Here is a 24,318-nt window from a genome sequence, read left to right on the forward strand (position 1 = left end):
CGTTTAGAGCTTTTTAGATTCATCCCACTATATTTTTTTCTAATTTGTTTGAGATAAAACATTTTTTACATATTTGAAAAAAATAAATGTATCATGTCCCTTCTAGAGTAAGCTATCAGACAAGTATGTATCATCTGATTTCCCATGATAACCGAAATCAGAAGTCAAAGATCTCAATATGAACTCAAAACAGTTCGTATCAAATTCTTCCAATACCAAATAATCAAAGCTATTTGTAGCTCTATGATCTTACAATTATTCTGCATTCCGAATTATTATGGAAGTCACATTGTACTGAAAATCAATAGAATTTTAATACAATAAACATTCAGATTTTAGTTTTTCAAAGAAAGTGTTCTCTTTCGAGAGAGGTTCCTCGTATTACGTATGGGAAAAACTCCTTTTCTCGAGAATGTGAAGCAAAACTTTATTAATAAAGGTATCTATGTAAAGCGCAGTGAGCTGCACGGCCATAGCCCAGCGCAAGGAGCGCTCTGATTGGCCGGGCCGCGGCAACTGCAGGAACCTATGGTGAGGCGGCTGAGAGGAACGAACCAATGGGGGGCGTTCCAGAAGCCCGCCGAAAAAGGTGCTTATATTTACATACAGGAGGCTATATAAGACCCTAATTCGCCATAGGTGTCAGGTTCTCGAGAATGTGATTTAATCTCCTTCAGCGATACCTTCGCTGACCTCCGGAAGAAGCACCGCCGTTGAAAAGGCACCAGCGGAACCTGCAGCTGAGGACGACGGACTCCCTCTCCGCCTTCTCTGCCGTTCCAGCTACGCCATCCGGCGTTATATATCCTTTATACTGTGTCTATGTTGAGTGTTGTATGTGTTTGTGTGTGTGTTGCCGCTGCAACGCCACTTCTAGAGCTTACAGGCTTGTTCTATTCGAGGACTCTCTCGTTCCGCCGCGTCGTTAAGCACCGCGGAAAGACGGAGCTCTTCTCACTCAAGCCGAAGCTCTCTTCACTCTGCCGCCGCCGCGGCTCTTCTTCCGCCGCTGCCGCAGAGTTGTCCTCACTCTTCTCTCGTTCCGTCGCGCTACAGCCGCGGACAGAAAATGCTAGAGTGAATAGGCGAACTCGAGCCGAAGCTCTCGTCACTATACCGTCGCGCTGAGGAGGCGCCGCGGACAGACGGAGCTTTTCCTCACTCTTCCTCTTCTCTAGTTCAGTCGTGATATCGCCGCGGACAGAGAATACTAGAGTGAATAAACTAACTCGAGCCGAAGCTCTCGCCGTGCTGAAGAAGTGCCGCGGACAGAGTTTTTCCTCACGCTTCCAATTCTCTCGTTCTGTCGCTCTATCGCCGCGGACAGAGAATACTAGAGTGAATAAACTTACTCGAGCCGAAGCTCTCGCCGTGCTAGAAGCGCCGCGGACAGAGTTTTTCCTCACGCTTCCAATTCTCTCGTTCTGTCACTCTATCGCCGCGGACAGAGAATACTAGAGTGAATAAACAAACTCGAGCTGAAGCTCTCGCCGTGCTAGAAGCGCCGCGGACAGAGTTTTTCCTCACGCTTCCAATTCTCTCGTTCTGTCGCTCTGTCGCCGCGGACAGAGAATACTAGAGTGAATAAGCAAACTCGAGCCGAAGCTCTCGCCGTGCTAGAAGCGCCGCGGACAGAGTTTTTCCTCACGCTTCCAATTCTCTCGTTCTGTCGCTCTATCGCCGCGGACAGAGAATACTAGAGTGAATAAACAAACTCGAGCCGAAGCTCTCGCCGTGCTAGAAGCGCCGCGGACAGAATTTTTCCTCACGCTTCCAATTCTCTCGTTCTGTCGCTCTATCGCCGCGGACAGAGAATACTAGAGTGAATAAACAAACTCGAGCTGAAGCTCTCGCCGTGCTAGAAGCGCCGCGGACAGAGTTTTTCCTTACGCTTCCAATTCTCTCGTTCTGTCGCTCTATCGCCGCGGACAGAGAATACTAGAGTGAATAAGCAAACTCGAGCCGAAGCTCTCGCCGTGCTAGAAGCGCCGCGGACAGAGTTTTTCCTCACGCTTCCTATTCTCTCGTTCAGTCGCACTATCGCCGCAGACAGAGAATACTAGAGTGAATAAACTAACTCGAGCCGAAGCTCTCGCCGTGCTCATTCTACCGCCGTCGTGCTGAAGCGCTGCGGACAGAGAATACTAGAGTAAGTTAGACGAGCGAGCTCGGGCTGTTGGGTATGTCAAGAACAATGTCGCTGCAGCGCGCGCTTACTGCCAAGGAAGTTGTAATGGCTGCCTTGTCATGATAGCGCGCGCGCGCGCCCCTTCCACAGCGCGTTGCTGACTAGAGCGCGACTTACGTCATAGCACGCGCTCACTGTCAGAGCATAAGGGCGTCGGAAAATGGCTGCCAAGCTAAGCCCTTTTTTCACTCTATCACTTCCAGTCCCCTTTATTCAGGCGGCTGGAAAGGTTTTTACACTGTAGACAAAGTGTCCACTACACAGTGTGCCCCCCTACATAAGCACTGTTAATTCAGCCTCACAAAATCACAAATAAATCCCGCCGCGGCCGGATTACACCATATAAAGTCAACTAGCCTTATTGCAGTCAACTAGCCTGTGGTCAAACACGCTTGTCTGCATGAGCGCTTTCAGTCTAGACTAGAACATAACGGCATTGTGGAATGGCTCACATACCACATACCTTATTGTGTGTTTTCTTAAAGGGTCCAGGAGATTCAGCCCGCCTTGCCCCTACCTCGGTCCCTATTTGGGACCTCGCCATGGTTTTGGAGGCCGTGAAGGGTTCCCCCTCCTAACCACTTCAGACCACGAGCTTGAAGCACATATCACTCAAAACCATTTTTCTGCTGGCTGTGGCCTCGGTTAAGTGAGTGGGTGGCTTACCTGCACTCTCCGTGAGCCCTTCCTGTCTTGAGTTTGGGTCCAGCAACTTCAAGGTTGTGCTCAAACCGAGGCATGGTTTTATGCTGAAAGTGCTATCAACCCCTTCAGTATGCAGGTCTTTTCACTGCTTAACCCGCATCTCAGAGAGAATAAGACGCAAACCTATTCTGCCCAGTCAGAGCATTGAGATTGTATCTAGAGCGCTCCGCCCCCTTCAGGCAGTCGGATCAGCTCTTCATTGCTTCGGTGGCCGCACTAAAGTTTGTGCTGTCATGAAACAGACTCTCACACTGGATAGTGGATGCAGTCCCACTAGCATATAGGTCTAGGACCTAACCTGTCCTACAGGCATTTAAGCCCACTCCTCTAGAGGCATGGCCTCATCTTGGGCTTGGTCGTGTGGCATTTCTTTGGAAGATATCTGTGCGGCGGCAGGCTGGGCCTCTCCGTCCACTTTTATCAGATTCTACAAGTTGGAGGTTCCAGCTCTACAAGCAGGGCTTCTCTCCATCTAGGCTCTATCTTGACCCTGACAAACAGATTGCCTTATGTTTTGGCCTGTACACATTAGCCCTCAAGCACTTATTCATTCATCATAAGATCCGACTATGTCCGATCAGCTGTTCAAACGAACCGACTCTTCCGGTTCTTCATTCCCCTTATAAGCCACCTCTGTCTGTCTATCGGGGGTTTATTAACATGTGCTTTGGGTATACTGGGTCAGTCAGCACACACAGCGCTTTACATTGTGTTCCCATACGTAATACGAGGAACCTCTCTCGAAAGGGAACGTACTCGGTTACTTTCGTAACCTCGGTTCCCTGAGAGAGAGAAACGAGTATTACGTTCCGTGCCGTGTTTATGCTTCTAAGGTATCGCTTCAGTCGATCTTAAAACCTGACACCTATGGCGAATTAGGGTCTTATATAGCATCCTGTATGCAAATATAAGCACCTTTTTCGGCGGGCTTCTGGAACGCCCCCCATTGGTTCGTTCCTCTCAGCCGCCTCACCATAGGTTCCTGCAGTTGCCGCGGCCCGGCCAATCAGAGCGCTCCTTGCGCTGGGCTATGGCCGTGCAGCTCACTGCGCTTTACATAGATACCTTTATTAATAAAGTTTTGCTTCACATTCTCGAGAAAAGGAGTTTTTCCCATACGTAATACTCGTTCCTCTCTCTCAGGGAACCGAGGTTACGAAAGTAACCGAGTACGTTTGTTTTATTTCTCCATATCTTTTTAGAAAACTGGTATCAGGTTTGTTAAATAGTTTGCCAGGTCTACTTAGGTAAATGCAAACCCTACTTAAAAGTTGTTCCGTATGATTTACCAAGTCACATTTCTCATGCAGGAAGAAAGATCTTTCTGAAGATGAAAAACATGAAATGGTGCATGAAAACAACTCGTATGTTGTGAAAACTAAATGGAGATTATCAAACTATCATAAGATTTGTGAGTAATTTACAGCACAAGAGAACCCGGTCAGATAAAGGCTAATTAAGGAAAGTTTCAGTCAAAAAAAAAAATTGTATTAAAAGGACAGCTATAAAAAAATAAAAAAGCCACTGCTGAGCAGCGAACAGGTATTTGAAGCTGCTGGTGTCTTTGGATACTCATGAACATCTCCGTGCTGGCTTGCAGTTGTGCGTAGAGTTGCATTTCAGCCACCTTTAACCAAAGATCCTAGATCCTAGATCCTACACTCTAAAAAATGACCGTGATTTTAACGGTGTAAGGTTGTAATATTCTACGGTTAAAAAACTGTTATTTGGTAAACAGAAAGTTTCCGTAGGAAACAGTACAGGTTCCGTACTATATTCGGTGAATAACTGTAATAGATCTAACCTTATGTCTGTAAAATTTATAGAAAAACAATGTAAAATCCCAACAGAATATTATTAGAAACCCAAAAACATATTTTTTTTGTTTAAATCACAATGAACTTCTGTAAACTGTTAAACAGAATATTGTGTTATATTTACAACAATATGTGATTATAAACAAATTTGTTTGTTAAACCTACAAATATTGGTATCAACAACAGAGAACTACTGTAATACTTTAAAAACTATTTTGTTAATTTGATATCTAAATATTGTAAAAATTAAAGTTTTAGTCAGTTGTTCTTAGAAATGTAAGTCATTTTACAAGTTTATGCACTTTAAAAATGTCTAAATATGTATTTGAATTGCATATAAATGTTCCATGCATTTTGATTATGTAATTTTGACAAACAAATTAATAAACGTAATGAAAATCTTATTTGTAAATCAAACATAAATAAAACAGGTAAGATTCTCAGATGAGAAGCTCACTACTGAGTTAAAGTATACTATTCAACCAGTGTTGACGTTAATGAGATAATTAAGAGCCGATTGAACATCAATTATGAACACCTGATGATAACAATCAGAAACACTGAAGGAAAGAGAGACACGAGAACTACAACTGACTTCAGCCACAGCTTTAGATGAAATCAACTGAAGATAAAAGAAGACATTAAATCTCTGAAGATCTGAACAGTGTTTTCTTTAGTTGGGCTCTTGACCCTTGACTCTCCAACATTAGTTTTCTGGCTGCTTTAACTGTGGTTATAGCACTATTGTTATGGCATGGAAAGCAAAGCAAAGCAAAGACATGGCGAGATGATTTGACTCTTTGTTCATGATGCTTTAATCATCATCTATTGATCACTGGTCTTGCTCAGAGTCTAATGTCCTTGTTATGTGTGTTAATTTTGTTTTATTCATAATAGTGGCCAACTAGCTATTTCGTTCTACAGCATGAATTTCAGCAATGTTGTGGCAATCTTATAATATGCAGAGCTAAAATAATAAAATAAAATGTTGTGCAAAAGGTTTTAATCTATGGCAATTATCAGACACAAACAGATATCAAGAATCAGTGTATGAATCTCAACAATGGTGACAATCAATGAAAAGCTTCATGCTGCAGTGCATGCTGGGTACCACCAATCAAAACTCTCCCATGGGTCCCAGCAGGCATTGCGGCATGAATAAATTATCGATCTGAATTGACAAATTTCTTGTGACGTTTTATAGTAGCTTGTTTCATCTTAAGAGTAGATGTTTATCTGATGTTTTTTTTTTTTTTTTTGCTTGTCACCATTGTAGAGATACATACACTGATTCTTGATGTCTGTGTGTGTCTAAAATATGCTGTAGTTTAAAACTTTTTTTATAAACCTGCATATTGTTTGATTACAACAATCATACTGGATATCATACTGCAAACCACATGGCTATTATTACACATACGACACATCACCTTTATAACCAGAGCATTAGAATCTGAATTAGCTCAGTGATTCAACCACTACATGATGATTATATAATCATCATTAAAGAGCCAAATCACCTGGCCATGTTTCTTTCATGGCTTTCCATGCTCTAACAAAAGTGCTTTACAAACACAGTTAAAGCAGCCAGAAAATTAATGTGAAAGAGATAAGGGTCAAGAGCCCAACTAAAGAAAACACTGTTCACCATCATGGTTATCATCAGGTGTTCACCACTAATGCTCAATCATCACTTAATTATCTAATTAACATCAACACTGCTTCAGTGGTACTTTAACTCAGTAGTGAGCATACACATGAACACCGGGAAGTGTTGATTTTACATGAGCATTTTTCGGTGTGCTTTTCCATAATTCTTAACTGTTTAATTTACGTATAACTGCATATATCAATCACATTCAGTTTATTAATGCAATTACACAAATCTTACCCGTTTAATCTGTGTATACTTAGAAATATGAATCACATTAAGTTTATTATTTTGTTTATGTAAAAAAAATCCAAATCCATTGAAAATGTATATGCAATATAAATATAAATCTTATGCTTTTTGTTTCCTTTTTTCTTTTAGTCTTTACATTTTGATGTAATACTTACTGGTTTTATATTTATATTTATGTAAAAAAAAAAACGTGGTGCCTCCTCTAACCACGCCTAATTTTGAATTTCATAGTGTGCATAGTTTCATAATTCTCTGGTAACGGCAGCTGCCAGTGTTTTCCCGTAAAAACTACAGTTTTTCCCCATAAAATTTACGGTAAAAAACCGGCAGCTGTGGTTTCCAGAACTTTACCGTAAAAAATACGGCAGTTACGTTTTAGGTTTTACGGGACAGCACCATATAATTTAATGGTTTATAATGTAATTATTACGGTTAAAACCCATTTATTTTACAGGTTAAAACTGTATAATTTACAAATGTTATACATTTTATTTTATTTAACAGTAAAACACCGTTAAATGTACAGTTTTTCGAGGTGAAAAAGAACAGGTCATTGTGTAATTAACAGTGAAAAACCGTAAATTGAAATTCCCAGAATTCCCCACGTGACACTTCGCATTTGATGCATTTTCATTGAATTAGCAATGTTTCTTCTTAGTTTTTTCTAATCACTTATGTACATTAAGGTTTTATTTTACATCTAATGTTGTTAAATTAATGTTTATTGCATTTTTTAAAAAGCCATGTCTGTTACCATGATGGTGTTTGGTGTTTGTGTGTGCACCTTCTATATGTTAATATTGTCCTTCCAAAAGCTGCTTGTGATGAGCTTTGATTCATCATGTGATTCTCATCACCACTTTAATTGGTGGCTGTCAATCTATATCAAAGGTACATAACAGATATTAGCATTTCAATAAGTTGGTAATTTAATATTATTTCAGTTAAATATTTTTTTTACCGTAATTGTTTATAGTGCACTGTGCAACAATATAAACGTTCAAATTATATGGTTTTTAACTGTAAAATAAACAGTTTTTAGCCGTAATTACCACATTATAAACCTTTAAGTTATATGCTGCTGTCCCATAAAATCTAAAACGTTACTGCCGTATTTTTAATGGTAAAGTTCACAGCTGACGTTTTTTTACCATAAATTTGATGGGTATTTTTTTACAGTGTTCAGTTTTGAATGGTAAAATAAACGGTTTTCAACCGTGATTATTACATTATAAACATTTAAATTATATGTTGTTGCCCCGTAAAAACTAAAACGTAACTGCCGTATTTTTTACGGTATAATTCTGGCAACCACAGCTGCCGTTTTTTTACCGTAAATTTTACGGGGATTATTTTTACAGTGTACTTTGATACCAGTTACAGTGCATATAGAACTCATTCATTCTCACAAACTAAAAAGCCACCACTGAGCAATAACATGTTCTCTTGACTGGTATGATAGACTTAATAAAATAACGTATACACATGTTTACCAGTGTTGTTTCCTTAACAGGATCACATGGAGTTACCGGAGGAACTTGATAAAGATGAATGCAAGCAAGAACCTGAGGATGTGTATGAGACCAACTGCCACTGGGAAGGATGTTCCAAAGAGTATGACACCCAGGACCATCTAGTTCTTGTTAGTTCCTTTGTTCTATTAAACTCATTTTTTGGTTTTCTTTTGATTTTGAAACACCTTATAAGTATTCTGCAAATCTAGTGAGCTGCCTTTGCTATCTCCTGCTACATTCTAACTTCATTAGGGTCTCTACAAACACTATCAATAGTTTGGGGTTAGTACGATTTTTAATGTTTATGAAAGAAGTTTCTTATTTAGCTTATTGTAATTTATTTCTTTGATGGCAAAGAATTTTCAGCATCATTACTCCAGTCTTCAGTGTCACATGATCCTTCAGAAATCATGTTGATTTGCTGCTCAAAAAAACGTTGCTTATTATTATCAATGTTAAAACCATAATCCTGACCATCAGGATTACTGTCACTTTTAATTTAATGATCAAAAATCTATTGAATGCATCCAGTATAAAAGTATCAATTTCTTAAAAAAACAAAACAAAAAAAAACTACTCATTCCAAACTCCCTTAAAGTGCAGATTATAAAATGTCAAATTTCAAGGTTTCTCAAAGGACTCTGGTGAAAAGTCAAAAGAGCAGCATTTAATTTAAATACAAATCTTTTTTAACATTGTAAATATTTTTACTGTCTCTGTGTCACGGTTCATGGATTCCCTGTCTCACTCTTGGGTGCGTGTTGAATGTAGGTGAGGGCGGAGCCTGGGATTGGCTCATCACGCACCTGTGGCTGATCACCTGCACCAGCTGCAACTCATCACCTTCACCCTATTTAGTCTCTCTGTTTCTCTCTTGTCTTTGTCAGAGCGTTGTTGGATGTTTCCCCTTGTGTCTCCGTGTTGGTTATCGTTTCCCCCTTCCGTGAAACGCTGGATCCCTTCCCGGATTACCTCTACCGATCTCCCGAGTCACAGCTGCTCACAGCCTGCCCGTGTCACCAACAGAGCCTCTCTCACTGCTCCGTCTTACCCGGACTTCTTCAGTGTTCTGAGTTTTGACTTCTGTGACACTATCTGTCTTATTAAACTGAGTTACTTGCAATTGAATCCTGCCTCTGTGAATCCGTTACAGAACGCTCTGACCAACCATGGATTCAGCGAGTATCAACGCCCTACTGACCAGCAGCAACGAGAGACTGGACCAGCAGGAGGCGAACTTAACTGCCACAGGACAGGCAGTACACACTTTGGTGGCACGGGTGGCCGAGCTGACCCAACAGATGCAACAACTCGTCGGTCCCACTGTGCCCGACCCACCACCGACCCCCCACACACCATCCGCATCGCGGCAACCGGAACCACGTCTGCCTACCCCTGAGAGTTATGCCGGTGAGAGCAATTATTGCAGAGCCTTCCTTACCAAGTGTTCCTTGTTTTTCGCTCTTCAACCGCAGACTTTCAACACGGAGAGATCCAAGGTGGCATTCGTCCTCACCCTGCTCTCCGGACGAGCCGCACTTTGGGGAACGGCGGTGTGGGAAAATCAACATCCTTGCAGCTCCTCGTTCCAGACGCTGGCGGCGGAGATGAGAAGGGTGTTTGACCGAGCGGTAACCGGAAGAGAAGCGGCACGTCAACTCGCAGAGCTCCGTCAAGGTAACCGCTCGGTCTCGGATTATTCCATCGAGTTCCGCACCCTGGCCGCCGAGTGCAAGTGGAACGAGGAGGCACAGTGGGACATGTTCCTGCATGGGCTGGCTGACCGCATCCAGAAAGAGATTTTCATGATCGACCTTCCGGAGAAGATTGACGGACTGATCGAACTGGCGTTGAGGGTGGACGCTCGTCTGAGTCGGCTGAGATCCAGGATGGAGTTTCAGCACAAGAGTGTCGAATGCCCTCAGGCCAGCGCTACGGATGCGGTCAGCTACACATTCGACCCGGAGCCCATGCAGGTGGGTCGAGCTCGGCTCTCCCGGGAGGAGAGAGCGAGACGGAGATCCCGTGGTCTTTGCCTCTACTGCGGCGGGACCGGACACCTGCTAGACTCCTGCCCGGTAAGAGGACCACGCCCGGCGGTAAGGAGAAGGCTACTGTCGGGCGGGATCTCCGTGGAAAAGACCTCATCCTCCACTCTCCTTCCGGTGAGATTGCTGTGGGCAGCCCAGGAATTTTCCAGCCCAGCACTCCTCGACTCGGGAGCGGAGGGTAACTTTCTTGACTCTGCCCTTGCACACAAACTCAAAATACCCACCATTGCACTTAAGAACACCATCTCTGTCAACGCACTCAACGGACAAGTTCTCCCTGACATTTCATTCACCACTGAACCACTTACACTGATCACGTCTGGCAACCACACTGAACTCATTTCATTTTTTATCCTGGACTCCCCTTTGGCTCCCATTGTCCTCGGTCACCCTTGGCTGGAGTTACATAACCCAAGGGTTGACTGGGGACAAAACTCTGTGTCTGCGTGGAGTGATAAGTGTTATGAGTCTTGTTTGGTGTCTGCTTGTTCATCTGTGTCTCGTTCTGTTTTTCAGAGTGAGACGGTGAATCTATCTAACGTGCCTCCGGAGTACCTCGACCTGAAGGAAGTGTTCAGTAAGTCCCGAGCTGCTTCTCTTCCTCCGCATCGTCCCTATGACTGTGCTATAGATTTACTCCCAGGTAAGTCTCCGCCTAAGGGCAAACTATACTCTCTTTCTATTCCAGAGAGGGAGGCCATGGAGAAATATATTTCTGATTCTCTAGCCTCCAAATTCATCCGCCCTTCCTCTTCTCCAGCGGGGGCGGGGTTCTTCTTCGTGGGGAAGAAGGATGGTTCTCTGCGACCTTGCATTGATTACCGAGGGCTGAATAACATCACGGTAAAGAATACCTATCCTTTGCCGTTGATGTCTTCAGCTTTCGAGAGGTTACAGGGAGCATCCGTCTTCACGAAGTTGGACTTACGTAACGCTTATCATTTGGTTCGCATCAGGGAGGGGGATGAATGGAAAACCGCATTTAACACCCCCAGGGGGCATTTTGAATATTTGGTCATGCCTTTCGGCCTTTCCAACTCCCCAGCGGTTTTCCAGGCACTCGTCAATGATGTGTTGAGAGACATGGTCGACCAATTCATATATGTCTACCTGGATGACATTTTGATTTTTTCTTCGTCTCTCCAGGAACATGTTCGACACGTCAGACGAGTGCTTCAGAGGTTGCTAGAGAATGGGCTTTTTGTCAAGGCGGAGAAATGCGCTTTTCATGCACAGTCTGTTCCTTTTTTAGGGTACATCGTGTCATCGGAGGGAATGCGCATGGATCCCGACAAGGTTAAGGCTGTGATGGATTGGCCAAGTCCAGATTCCCGTAAGGCCCTACAGAGGTTTCTGGGGTTCGCCAATTTCTATCGGCGTTTTATTCGCAATTTCAGCCAACTAGCCGCACCTCTGACTGCCTTGACCTCTCCCCGAACGACGTTCAGGTGGTCCGATACAGCCGAGGCTGTATTCGCCAAACTGAAAAGCCGCTTTGTTTCGGCTCCCATCTTAGTCGCCCCTGATTCCACACGTCAGTTCGTGGTAGAGGTCGACGCGTCAGAGGTGGGGGTAGGAGCGGTTCTTTCACAGCGCTCTCCCTCAGATGACAAGATGCACCCGTGCGCGTTTTTCTCCCATCGTCTTTCTCCTGCCGAACGCAATTATGACATTGGTAACAGAGAGTTGTTGGCCGTCAAGTTAGCGTTGGAGGAGTGGCGTCATTGGCTTGAAGGGTCGGGGGTACCTTTTATTGTATGGACGGATCATAAGAACCTTGAATATATTAGATCTGCTAAAAGACTCAACTCCAGGCAGGCTCGGTGGGCACTTTTTTTCGGACGTTTTGACTTTGTTCTCTCGTACCGCCCCGGGTCTAAAAACATCAAACCCGACTCTTTATCTCGTATTTTTGATGCTTCCGAACGCCCGGTTACTCCCGAGTGTATTTTGCCAGAGAAGATAGTTATCTCTACACTCACATGGGAGATCGAATCGAAGGTCAAAGTGGCCTTAGAAGGGGTAACGCCCCCGCCCGGCGGCCCACCGAGTTGTTTGTTCGTTCCGGAGGGGTTAAGATCCGAGGTCCTCAAATGGGGTCACTGCTCCAACATTGCTTGTCATCCAGGGGTAAACCGCACTTGCAGTTTAGTAAAGCAACGATTTTGGTGGCCACTTATGGCTCGCGACATTCGCAGTTTTGTTTTGGCTTGCTCGGTCTGTGCGGTTGGTAAGACATCTAACCAACCTCCCCATGGGTTACTTCAGCCGTTGTCTGTTCCTTCGAGACCCTGGTCCCACATCGCTCTAGATTTTGTTACCGCCCTCCCGCCCTCCCAGGGCAAGACGGTCGTTTTGACCGTCGTGGACCGATTCTCGAAGGCAGCACATTTCATTCCCTTGCCCAAATTACCCTCAGCCAAGGAGACAGCGGTATCTGTAGTAGACCATGTCTTTCGGTTACATGGCCTCCCGATGGACGTGGTCTCTGACAGAGGTTCCCAATTTGTGTCCAAATTTTGGCAGGAGTTTTGTAAATTACTAGGAGCCACGGTTAGTCTGTCTTCGGGTTATCACCCCCAAAGCAACGGTCAGACCGAGAGAGCCAATCAGGATCTGGAAAGAGTGTTGCGATGTTTGGTATCCAAGAATCCTTCATCCTGGAGCCAGCAACTCTCTATTGTTGAGTACGCTCATAACTCGTTACCAGTGTCATCTACGGGCCTTTCGCCATTTGAGTGTAGTGTAGGTTACCAGCCACCTATTTTTCCTAGTCTGGATTCCGAGGTCGCGGTCCCCTCTGTTCACGCCTTTATCCAGAGGTGTCATCGCACATGGACCAGAGCCCGTGAGACTCTGCTCCAGGTGGGAGCGCGCACCAAGGCTAAAGCCGATCGCCACCGGTCTAAGCCTCCCGTTTACGTCGTGGGTCAAAAAGTGTGGCTTTCTACCAAGAACATTCCTCTCCGCTCCGTATCTAATAAACTTGCTCCCAAATTTATCGGCCCGTTCACTGTCACCAAGATCATTAGTCCGGTGACAGTCCGCCTCAAACTCCCTCCGGCGTACAGGAGGATTCATCCCGCCTTCCATGTATCCAAAATCAAGCCTGTTTTTCACTCCCACCTTAATCCGCCAGTCCCGGTTCCCCCACCGCCGCGACTCGTAGATGGGGAACCAACGTATTCGGTTAATCGCATTCTGGATTCTAGACGGAGGGGACGCGGTTTCCAGTACTTGGTGGACTGGGAAGGTTACGGTCCGGAGGAGAGAAGTTGGGTTCCTGCTAGGGACATTCTGGATCACTCCCTTATTGATGATTACAATCAACAGGTAAGGTCGGCTGGGAGCGTCAGGGGACGCTCCTAGGGGGAGGGGTACTGTCACGGTTCATGGATTCCCTGTCTCACTCTTGGGTGCGTGTTGAATGTAGGTGAGGGCGGAGCCTGGGATTGGCTCATCACGCACCTGTGGCTGATCACCTGCACCAGCTGCAACTCATCACCTTCACCCTATTTAGTCTCTCTGTTTCTCTCTTGTCTTTGTCAGAGCGTTGTTGGATGTTTCCCCTTGTGTCTCCGTGTTGGTTATCGTTTCCCCCTTCCGTGAAACGCTGGATCCCTTCCCGGATTACCTCTACCGATCTCCCGAGTCACAGCTGCTCACAGCCTGCCCGTGTCACCAACAGAGCCTCTCTCACTGCTCCGTCTTACCCGGACTTCTTCAGTGTTCTGAGTTTTGACTTCTGTGACACTATCTGTCTTATTAAACTGAGTTACTTGCAATTGAATCCTGCCTCTGTGAATCCGTTACACTCTGTTGATCAATTTAATGCGTCTCTATGTTCTCTGATTGGTTGAAGGACTATCCAGTTGCGTACAGAATCATTTAAATAATGCTCGTTTATCACACCTCGTGTGCAGTAGAAAACACATAGCAGACTCCCAGACCAATGTTCAATCTTAAATTGAGCTTGGTCTGGTGATAACCAGACAAGGTGTGCATATGATGCCTTAAAATGTTGTCTGGCTAGACAGCTTATAAGGGCCCAATTTTAACAATTTAAGAGCATGGTTTAAAGCACACATTGCAAGTGCACTTAGGGCATGTCTGAATCCACTTTTGCTAGTTCAACAACGGGAAAAATGGTTGCCGTCCAAAAAATGGTTGGTCCATATTCTCTTATTGAGTAATGGGTGGGTTTTGGGTTTTGCATAATGTGTATTAAACCAATCAGTGTAATCTCCCATTCCATTTAAAAGCCAGTTGCGCTAAGCCTAGAAATCTAGACGCACACTAGCGGCAGCAAATCTAATCTGCCCGCGAGTGTCATCTAGCAACTCTCAATACCCTGTAATCCCTTAACTCTTGCCGGGCCAATCACATCGTGTATAGAGTCGGTGGGCGGGGCCATAATGACGCCGGCCGAGTTGCGTTTGCGTGCTTCTAGTAGACACAGAAACTGGCTAACGGCGGTCTTCCGAATCAGATTTGACCGCAACTCTGGAAGACTTGGAGTTAAGCTTTTCTCTGAGAAAAGAACAAAGAACGGCACTGAAGTCATTCTTAAAAAGGGAAGATGTGTTCGGAGTTTTGCCGACCGGATATAGCGATCTATCAACAAGCTCTGTTTCACCTTCGTTGCTCTGGTTGGTTGTAGCACTATCCTATCGCGTGCAGAGGGAGTTTGAAAGACAACCGTTTATCCCGCCCCTCGGATTGAGCCCTGCCTTTTCCAGACCAAACTTCTAGATGTGGGTCTGGCTTGTCAGGCTAAGTTGCACTTGCACCATGGCAGATTTGTTATTTACATGGCGGAATTTGCAAGCAGAAAAACTTTCCAGAGAGGAATCCTTTTGTTTTTAAGATTTAAAAATGTTTGTGTGCTTTGTGTGTAATAAGCAGAGTGTATGCGTGTTGTGCTCCCACCTATATGCCCATATTACTAACACGCCCTTTAAATAAAAAAATAAAAAAATACTGCGCTATTGACTTTAGACCAGGTTTTTGTTGGTCAGTGGCGCAGTCTATTTCTCAAAATAGCAACTCACCAACAATACGCCTGAACACGCCTCGTTTTCAGACCAGCACGCCCATGGGCGCACAAATTAACTCAAACGCATTTGCTATTTAAACAATGTGGCTGGACACGAAAATGATAACTGCATCGGGCTGAAACGCGTTCACTTACACACATATACTCTCGTATGTACGGCTCCTGTCTCGGTGCACCCTCTGACCTTTTAACTTCCCTGAGGCCATATAGTAAATCCGTCATCATGCCAGCAGCTCTGGAGTGGCCCTTTTCACCTCTGACACCTCAGCCCTTCTGCTGGGAGTTATTAACAATCTGAAAGCCGCGATGCGACAGATAAACTTGGGCCCAGTCTTGACAGGAACACACCGTGCCAGTCTGGCTCCTCATGAGACCTGGACCTTTGGAATCCTCTGGGGTTCTGGATCAGTGGAACTGAGTTTCTGCCAATCTCCAATTCCAGAACAGGCCCAAACCAGTCTAAGCTGAGCCTAGTGTGTGTTCTGTTTTCTAAAACCCACACTAGACTTAAATGAATGCACAAACAAACATGCACAACATATGGTCTTAGGTAGTTGCAAGTGAATTGTTGTTTGGGATTACAAGTGGAAATGTAATATATGTGTAGTGTATATATGAAATATCAATATGCGATATATAATGTAAAAACATATATGAAACATATTAGAAATTGGAACAATTCCACATATTGACATATAAATGTATCCCATATATTATGTTTACGTATGTATAATACATATTTTGACATATAGGTCTCATTTATGAAATATCCTAATATGCTTATATAGAGTAAAAACATAAATGCACATATATGCACAGCATCAGAAATTCCATATATTGACATATATCTTTAGTCCACATATTATATATGTTTAAATTATTTATGTGACAAATCCCTATCACTGCCAAATGTCGTAGAGTCTTAAAATATACACTACGTATAAAACAAATGACATTTAAAATATAATATATTTATAATGTTACTTATTGTCAGGTGATGCAAGAGATGAAGGACTCAAGGGTGCAGAGGTTAATGGGCTTTTTATTAGACTTCAAAAATAGACAATCGAAACACAAACAAACCCCTTCATACTTGTAACTGGCTCGCCTTAGTTTTTTATACAATATGAAAGCCTTAAAAAAACGGAATTCACTTTTGCCAATAGTTTGTGTTCAAACTAACTGTAAGATTCTCAATGAGGGAGTGAAAATAAATTGTATCTATTTAACCACTGAATGAGATAACATAGTAACAATTACCACATGGACAGAAATCCAAGACAGCATTGTGAATATCAAAGCTCAACACAATAAGTAAACAAATAAACAGTAAATCAATTCCAAACCCCAAATACTAGTGATACACAAACAAAAAACAGTACCAAACAATTCAAAATGCCGTAGAGGGAAAATAATATACAGTCTGCAATGTATGAGTGTCTTATATGAGTGTTGTAGAAGTCCCAGTCCCAGCAGGCAATGAAGATATACAATCCTAAATCCTAGATTAGGCACTGGCACAATCCAACACAGGTAAGAAGTAGGTATCAGTGCACTCAAGCCCCATAACAGAGTCCTCTGCAAGCTTCTCTGCAAACTTTCAAACACTATGAATTAACATTTTTATGGGTACATAAAAATTTGCATTTGAATAAGATTGTAAAGCATTAGAATGTACAATTCACTTAACTCTCAAACACAATGTGATTCCAGGCATTTTCACCCATGCTCCACTGCCATGCCTCTCCTCTATGCTACTCGTAACCTTAAAACCACTTCCTCCATTTGTTGCCCTCTAGAGGACAGGATGAAAAATGTCACCCATGTACCAGGGTAACCGTTACATGCTACCACACAGAACAAAACATGAAAGTACACACGCCATGGCTAATGATGAGCACAAGCCGCATGCTAAACAAACAACCCTAAACACATGGACAAAAGAGTGTATACTGCCCAAACAAAACTAGATGCTCACACGAGACCAAGCGAATGCTCAAACTGTACACTCACAACGGGGAGAAAAACACACATGGAGCTTTTAATGTCCGAAGCCTGAACGAAAACCAAATTAGAATGAAATGCCAGGATTAAAACACCACTTTATAAATCCATATAAAATCCTTTAAAAGCATACTGAATGTTTGCATATATTATGTTTAAATAAACTTACATATATAAATTCGACATATATTGTTTACATATATGGCATTAAAAAGTCATCATATAAATAATTTGAATATATGTATATATAATAATTCTTCTATGGGAATTTCATATATGGTATAAACCTATATCTTCATATATCGTGAGAATGTAGCCTATTGTATTGCCTTATATGAAACATATATGACATCACTACTCGGATATAGGGACATATATGTACATTACATTTCTGTATGGGATCTTTTGTTTCAATATGACTTAAAACAAATCACAATACTTGCAATGTATACCACAGCCGTTCCATCTATAAAGGTTTAATTCACGAGGATAGAAGAAGGAAAAAGGAAGAAGATGCAGAGTATTCATTGATGTTTTATGAACAGGATACACAACATCCTTTATTTCCCCTTTTAACACACCAATAGAGGCAGAAGGCTTGTTATTTCTGCTACTGTGTGTCTGTAGTTTGACACATTCAGATATTTTGCCGTTATATCTGATTATTTTCTGACCCTGAAACATTTCAACAACATATAGGCCTAGATATAAATTTCTCTTTAGAAATGTAATTTCTCATTGGTGTGAAATGTCAATGGTGGTTAAACAAAGAAACACACACACACACACACACACACACACACACACACACACACACACACACACACACACACACACACACACACACACACACACACACACACACACACTAAATAAATAAATAAAATAAACAAACTGGACTTTTTTTTTACTAGCCATTTCTTGTACTGCTGTCACATTACACTGCCTGCGTTCGCAAATCCCAGGATGCCCTCTAGTGTTGGATTGGACGAAATACCGCTTGATAACATTTAGGCCTGTTTATTGTGTTTATCAGAGCAATAGACCGATACACGGTTATTAATTGCATTTTAAGTATTTGACTCCAAAACCATCAGGTATATCAGCGACAAACTCCTATTATTATGATCGAGTGTTATCATTCAAACTCACCAGGGCAAGCGGTCTTAATTCCGTGATGTCACAGAATAGAATGTAACGTTCCGCCTGATTGTAAAGGCTTGAAACTCACTTGCTCATTTTGTCGGTTGAAGTGTAGTAGCCTATTCTGATTTTAGAGTGAAAAACTGTTTTATCATGGGACAACTAAGTTCACGACGAAAGAAAGCGACTTATGTGGCGGATGAACATGAACACCAACCCTGTGTACTGCTCAGATACAGCACCACCACGGCAGAGAACCATCCGCATCGGCTCGATGAGACGCCTAGTGGTGCTTTTGAGATTGGTGAAGGGAGAGGGGAGAAATTGAGGTTTTGGAGATCCTCTAAATTCCACCCTTTTCGCAAAAGAACTGGAAAATACAACCTGGCGAAGGCCGAGGAGTTGTATCAGAGTGAGGCAGGATCATACCGGAAAATTACTGATGGTAAATCACAGGCTATGGTGATAAAATATTGTTTTCTTATAATAAATAGGCTAATCACTGACCCAATTCATTCAAATTCAAGATTTTAGATTACTAGAACTTTAACTAAAATGGAAAGTACAAATTAAGTACATAAGTAAAGTAAATCTCAATAGCACTAAAATAGCACTGGATCTTTATGTGTCATTACCAAAACAATATTAATCAATATTTCAAAAACTGAATTTAGAAATAGTCACATTGTTTAAATAATTATTTAATTGTTTCAGAATTTGCATTCATCATATTATATTTGATTCATGTTATTAATATTCCACTCTTTAGATCACACTCTACAGCACACCACTATTTTAGAGATCTGTGATCATCAAGAAGCTCCGGCATCTGAAGTCCTCTCTTCTGCTGAGGAACAGCTGGAGCAGGACGTCCTCCAACCTCAGGACGCTGACGCTCCAATTAGTTTGCCTGAAGATGGCAGCATTAAAGAGCTGGACAAGGGTACGGTCATTGCCATCAAAACACACACATCCTACATTCCTTGTTGGGAATAGCTTAATTCAGAAACAAAAACATTTACATAGTTTGGAGATGGTTAATCTTTTCAAAAATAACCATATTATTGGTATTCCCCACTTAAGGTCAGGACTCTCTACAGCACATTGTGGAGATGTGTGATCTTCAAGAAGCTCCAGCCTCTGAAGTTCTCTCTTCTGCTGAGGAACAGCTGGAGCAGGACATCCTCCAACCTCAGGATGTTGACTCTTCAGTTAGTTCAGCTGAAGATGACAGCATGGAAGATCTGGACATGGGTAAGTTTATTGGCATAATTTAAAACATAAAATACACATTCCCAGTTGTTGAGAATACAAAGCTTTATTATGTGTCACTTTAATTCAAAAAACAAATTAATTTACATTATTTAGAGAAGTTTATTTTTGTGAAAAATCAACCTAAATGAAGAAGCAACATTTTATTAATATTATGCATCTAATTTCTTTTCAAATTTTTAGAATTCCCTACTTTAGATCAGACTTCTCTGCAACACGGTGTAGAGATCGATGACATTGGAGAAGCTCAAGCTTCTGAAGTCCTCAATGCTGCTGAGGAACAGCTGGAGCAGGACGTCCTCCAACCTCAGGAGGTCGACACTCCAGTTATTTCGGCTGAAGATGACAGCACGGAGGAGATGGACAATGGTAAAAAATAATAAATATATGAGATTTTGGAAATGTGATTATAAATTATTAAAAAAAATTTTTTTTAAATAATTATTTTGCTTTTTACAATTGCTTATCATTTAATAGGCCACATTTGCTGGCGATATGAATTTGGACACATGCTGGGCAAAGGAGGATTGGGCTCTGTGTATGCTGGGACTCGCAGCAAGGATGGCCTTAAGGTTTCTTTTTTTTGCTTAACCTTTTTAACTTTTAATACTCCATATTTACGATTCATGACTGGAATAATATAAACCCTGTGCATATACAAATTGTTCATTCTTTGTTTTGTTAATTAGGTGGCTGTGAAAATTGCAGATAAGACACCACATATGCCATATATCACAGTTGTGAGTAGACTGTGCTCTCTTTATTATCGCTTCTCACTCACTGTTTTCAATTTATAATTAATCTTATATTCATATTAATCTGAAAAAGCACCTCCATCTAACCATCATTTGTTCTTTATTTTAGCTTGGTCATCCCAAACGCCTCCCAATGGAGATCGGCCTGACATTCATGGCAAATAAGGGCCCCAGGGTTCCGCAGATAATTAAACTGCTTGAATGGCAGGACGACCCGGATCATTACCTCATGGTATTGGAGCACCCCTTGGCTTACATGGACATGTCTGGGTTCATGAAGTTACAAGGAGGAATTCTCGATGAGGGAACAGCACGGCAGGTCATGCGACAGGTCATTTACGGCGCTAACATTTGCTGTGAGCGCGGCGTATTCCATCGAGATATAAAACTGGAGAACCTCCTTATAAACAAGGACACCTTGGAAATCAAAATGATTGACTTCGGGTCTGGTGCGCTCATTACGGAGTCTGGCTATGTGACCTTCAAAGGTATGCATTATGAACCGTTTTGCTAGTGGGTCAGTTGGCTCACTGAAACACATCCTATATATTCTCAGCATGCTGTGGTAATGTATTAAACGTCATACAAAACCTCCTTCCAGGCACAAAGGTCAACTGTCCGCCAGAGTACGAGGCCGATGGCAGGTACCATGCAAAGCCGGCGACAGTGTGGTCACTAGGAATCCTTTTGTTTATAATGGTGTGTGGGTATTATCCCTCATGCCACGACTTGCACATGATCCGTGAGAACGACTGGTCCAAACCTGACTTATCACAAGGTGAGATCTTTATTTTTATTTTTAAACAAAAGAAACAAGAGGGACATACTAAATTCTAAATCATTCAATAAAAGTGTACAGTATGAGCTAATAATCTGACGTCTGTCATCTTTTTGTACAGAATGCAGCCAGATGATCCGTGCTTCTCTGCAGCCTGATCCACAGCAGAGACTTATTCTGGAGGAGATGCTGCTTCATGACTGGTTTAAGGTACTAAAAGTAGAGACTGTTTAGTCAAATGTTTTTTCATATCATACTAAACTTGCTCTAAATGTAATGTCTTTAGAAAAATAATGCTAATTAATTTGTATTTGTTTTTGTTTCAGGTCATGGAGTAAGACATGGAGAGCAACAGATAACAACTCCCTGTCACATCCATTTTTTTATTACATCTGACTGTGGTTAAAGGACTTTCTAAACACACACACACAGAAAAATAGGGTGTCAGAATTGAACCTTTAGGGGTACAACCGTACAACAGCTTGTCGCTGGGGCAGTACCCTTAAAAGGACACCTATAAAACATGTTATATGTATGTGTTTTTGGGACAGAGGGGAAAACGGGCATTTACAGCATATATGCTTCCCATCAAAGCACGAGAATGACAGTGTCGGAGGAGAACGAGCCGCGGTTCATCTGCGCGAGACGAACGCTGCCGGGGTGAATGCACAACAGCGCGTGGCTCCCGCTCTCCATACGCACTGCTCCTGCCCTGCCAACGCACTGCTTGCGCGTGCAGTGTGAAACCGGCGTTAGAGGACATTGACATATTCGATAACCAACATCATCCCCCTCAATCTACAACAGAATGATCCGTGCTTTTTTCCTCTCCGTTTTATGCAATTTAGCTAGTTATGTAACTAGCATAAACGTAGCCAAATAAAGTTAGGCTAGCAATAAATAACATATAATAAAGTGCATTTTGCCACTTTATAGTCACATATCAAAATAAAAGATATAATACAGATATTACAGATATAATATATGCAGGTTTAACAGATATAATAGTTGAAATCACTTGTCTAAGGAATCATATTGATGTAACTTATATACAAAACAAAATCACGTTAGAGGGTTGCAGGATTTAGTTACTGTGGACTAATATAACGTTAGCTGTAATTATAACACAAGCACACAAGGAAACTTACACTCATCGGTGGGCACGTAACGTAACTGCGGATGATGTCGGCACCGGCTGTCGGCGGGACAGGAGGATGAAAGTGGGAGATAGTCGGTTCAGCCATATTCACCAGTAACAGCGGATTATCAGTGAATCCCAGTTGTCTCCGACGAAAGTTTATAAAACTATCCTGTGTAAAATGATCACTACAGAGGCGGTTGTTGGTGGTGATCCTCAGCTCTCCATCAAAGTGGCTCTTCATAAAATGAATCCACCTCTTCTTGATATGATCGTTTTTAGGATATTTAAATAAGGACACCGATCTGTTTTGTAAGTGACTACATCCAGGCAACGCATTTCCGCAACGAAGGCATAGCTAGCTAGCAAACTGTAGGCTATAGTAACTAAGAGTACTCGCGATTGATCGGCAAACTGATGCAAATGTGCTCTAGTTATGAGCCTCAGTGGCTGCAGTGCGTCATCGAGCCACCGTTTTAGCCCCACCTAGAAAATCCGGAGGACAGCAATGGTGAAAAACTGTTTAACGGTCTAACTCCACAATTTAGTACTTCACAGTTCAGTCTTTGCAATGTGTTTTAGCAATACATTTCTAACATTTATAATGTGTTTAGAATTTTTTCATAGAATTGCCTTTACAGGGACTTTAAGGTACGCATTTGTACTTAAAGGTAGGCTACTAATATGCACACTTTAGGAGTAAAAAAAAGGTACAAAGATGTCCTTTTAAGGGTACTGCCCCAGTGACAAACTGTTTTACCCCTAAAGGTACAATTTTGACACGCTATTTTTCTGTGCGCACCAGCCGGAGTCTGTCGGGATGGGCAACTACCTCTTCTTCACTCTTTCACTCAGCTTAGGATCCCCACAAGGCAGCGTGTTGAGCCTGTTGTTCTACTCATATGACTGTTTACCAGCACACACCTCCTGATGCCCGCAGGAAGCAACTAGCATCAAAAAGGGCTCATATAACTCGGCACATAAACTGTTTAAACTACTCCCCTCAGAGAAGGGATACAAGACAAGTCCATCAGAGAACAGACCACAAGAGTGATGACCAGTTTTTACCTCAAAGCTATTTCAACACTGGACTCACTGGCAAATTTTAATACAACATGTATAAGAAAAAAATATATAATAAATATTTTTAAGATAAATTATAAGAAATTTTGTGTGAATTTATACTTTTATAACATTTCACTAGTTCACACTTACATCAAATTAAATAGAGTAAAGATTATGTGTATTTGGCGTGCTGTCCGGGGGAAGGGTCGGAATTTGCCCCGAACCCAGAGTCTTTTTCTCTTGATTGCAATAATCAATCTATAAATATATTTTTACTGAAAGTCATGGAAATGAACAAAAATCCAATTTGCTGTAGCCTCCCATTCACAACTATAGAAGTTTACCTACTAGATGAAGGAGCTCCACTCACGTTTGTCCCTTTTCTCTGGCAAAATGGGACAAGCATCTGCACCTCGCAGCTCAGGGCCCGCGAATTCCGTGTTCCGGTCATTTGAGGAGCTTGAAGAGCTTATGGCCTGTTCCACAGAGACACTAGATTCCCCTTGTGGTAGGTTGGACATAACTGTCCAGGTCCTATGAGCCTTCAGTTTCTCCTGGATCTCCATAATGAGTAGTGGTACCTAGGAAATCTAAGTCCACTAAAGGAGGAAGAATGTTTTCAAATTCCCTAAACTATGGAACAGCCTTCCTGGTAATGTTCAGGGCTCATACTCACTCTCCCAGTTTAAATCTAGATTAAAGACGCATCTGTTTAGTCAAGCATTCACATAATAAATCTGTGAGGCATCATCATTGAAGGTTCTGACTCTGCTGTCCAAGCCACTGTGTACCACATCTTGTTTCAATGGCAAGGCATTTGCAGAGAAGGGAGAGGGAGTGAGAGAAGGGAAATAGCCCGCTCACACTCGATGTCCTAGAGCTAAACATCCGAACCTCAGGCCGCGGTCGAGGGAGGCCTAGCCGCCTTG

The 24,318-nt window shown here is 42.4% G+C and overlaps 1 protein-coding gene across 1 annotated transcript; it reads left to right on the top strand.

The window, feature by feature from the left end:
* Positions 1-18,534: 18,534 nt before the first annotated feature.
* Positions 18,535-21,524, top strand: LOC137090461 (uncharacterized). The gene is made up of 10 exons (XM_067454424.1): positions 18,535-18,826; positions 19,151-19,324; positions 19,465-19,635; positions 19,837-20,022; positions 20,125-20,225; positions 20,343-20,393; positions 20,518-20,896; positions 21,010-21,186; positions 21,308-21,405; positions 21,513-21,524. The coding sequence occupies exons 1-10, from the start codon at positions 18,535-18,537 to the stop codon at positions 21,522-21,524; spliced, it is 1,641 nt and encodes a 546-aa protein (XP_067310525.1).
* The last annotated feature ends 2,794 nt before the right edge of the window (positions 21,525-24,318 follow it).

This window comes from Pseudorasbora parva, chromosome 10 (genome assembly GCF_024679245.1).
Source record: "Pseudorasbora parva isolate DD20220531a chromosome 10, ASM2467924v1, whole genome shotgun sequence".
Lineage (NCBI taxonomy): Eukaryota > Metazoa > Chordata > Actinopteri > Cypriniformes > Gobionidae > Pseudorasbora > Pseudorasbora parva.

Bases quoted from the DNA above. Each gene is read 5' to 3' on its own strand.
- LOC137090461 (XM_067454424.1), top strand. From the start codon at position 18,535: ATGGGACAACTAAGTTCACGACGAAAGAAAGCGACTTATGTGGCGGAT. The intron at 18,827-19,150 runs GTAAATCACAGG...TCCACTCTTTAG, and splicing joins ATACCGGAAAATTACTGATG to ATCACACTCTACAGCACACC. The intron at 20,394-20,517 runs GTGAGTAGACTG...TCTTTATTTTAG, and splicing joins ATATGCCATATATCACAGTT to CTTGGTCATCCCAAACGCCT.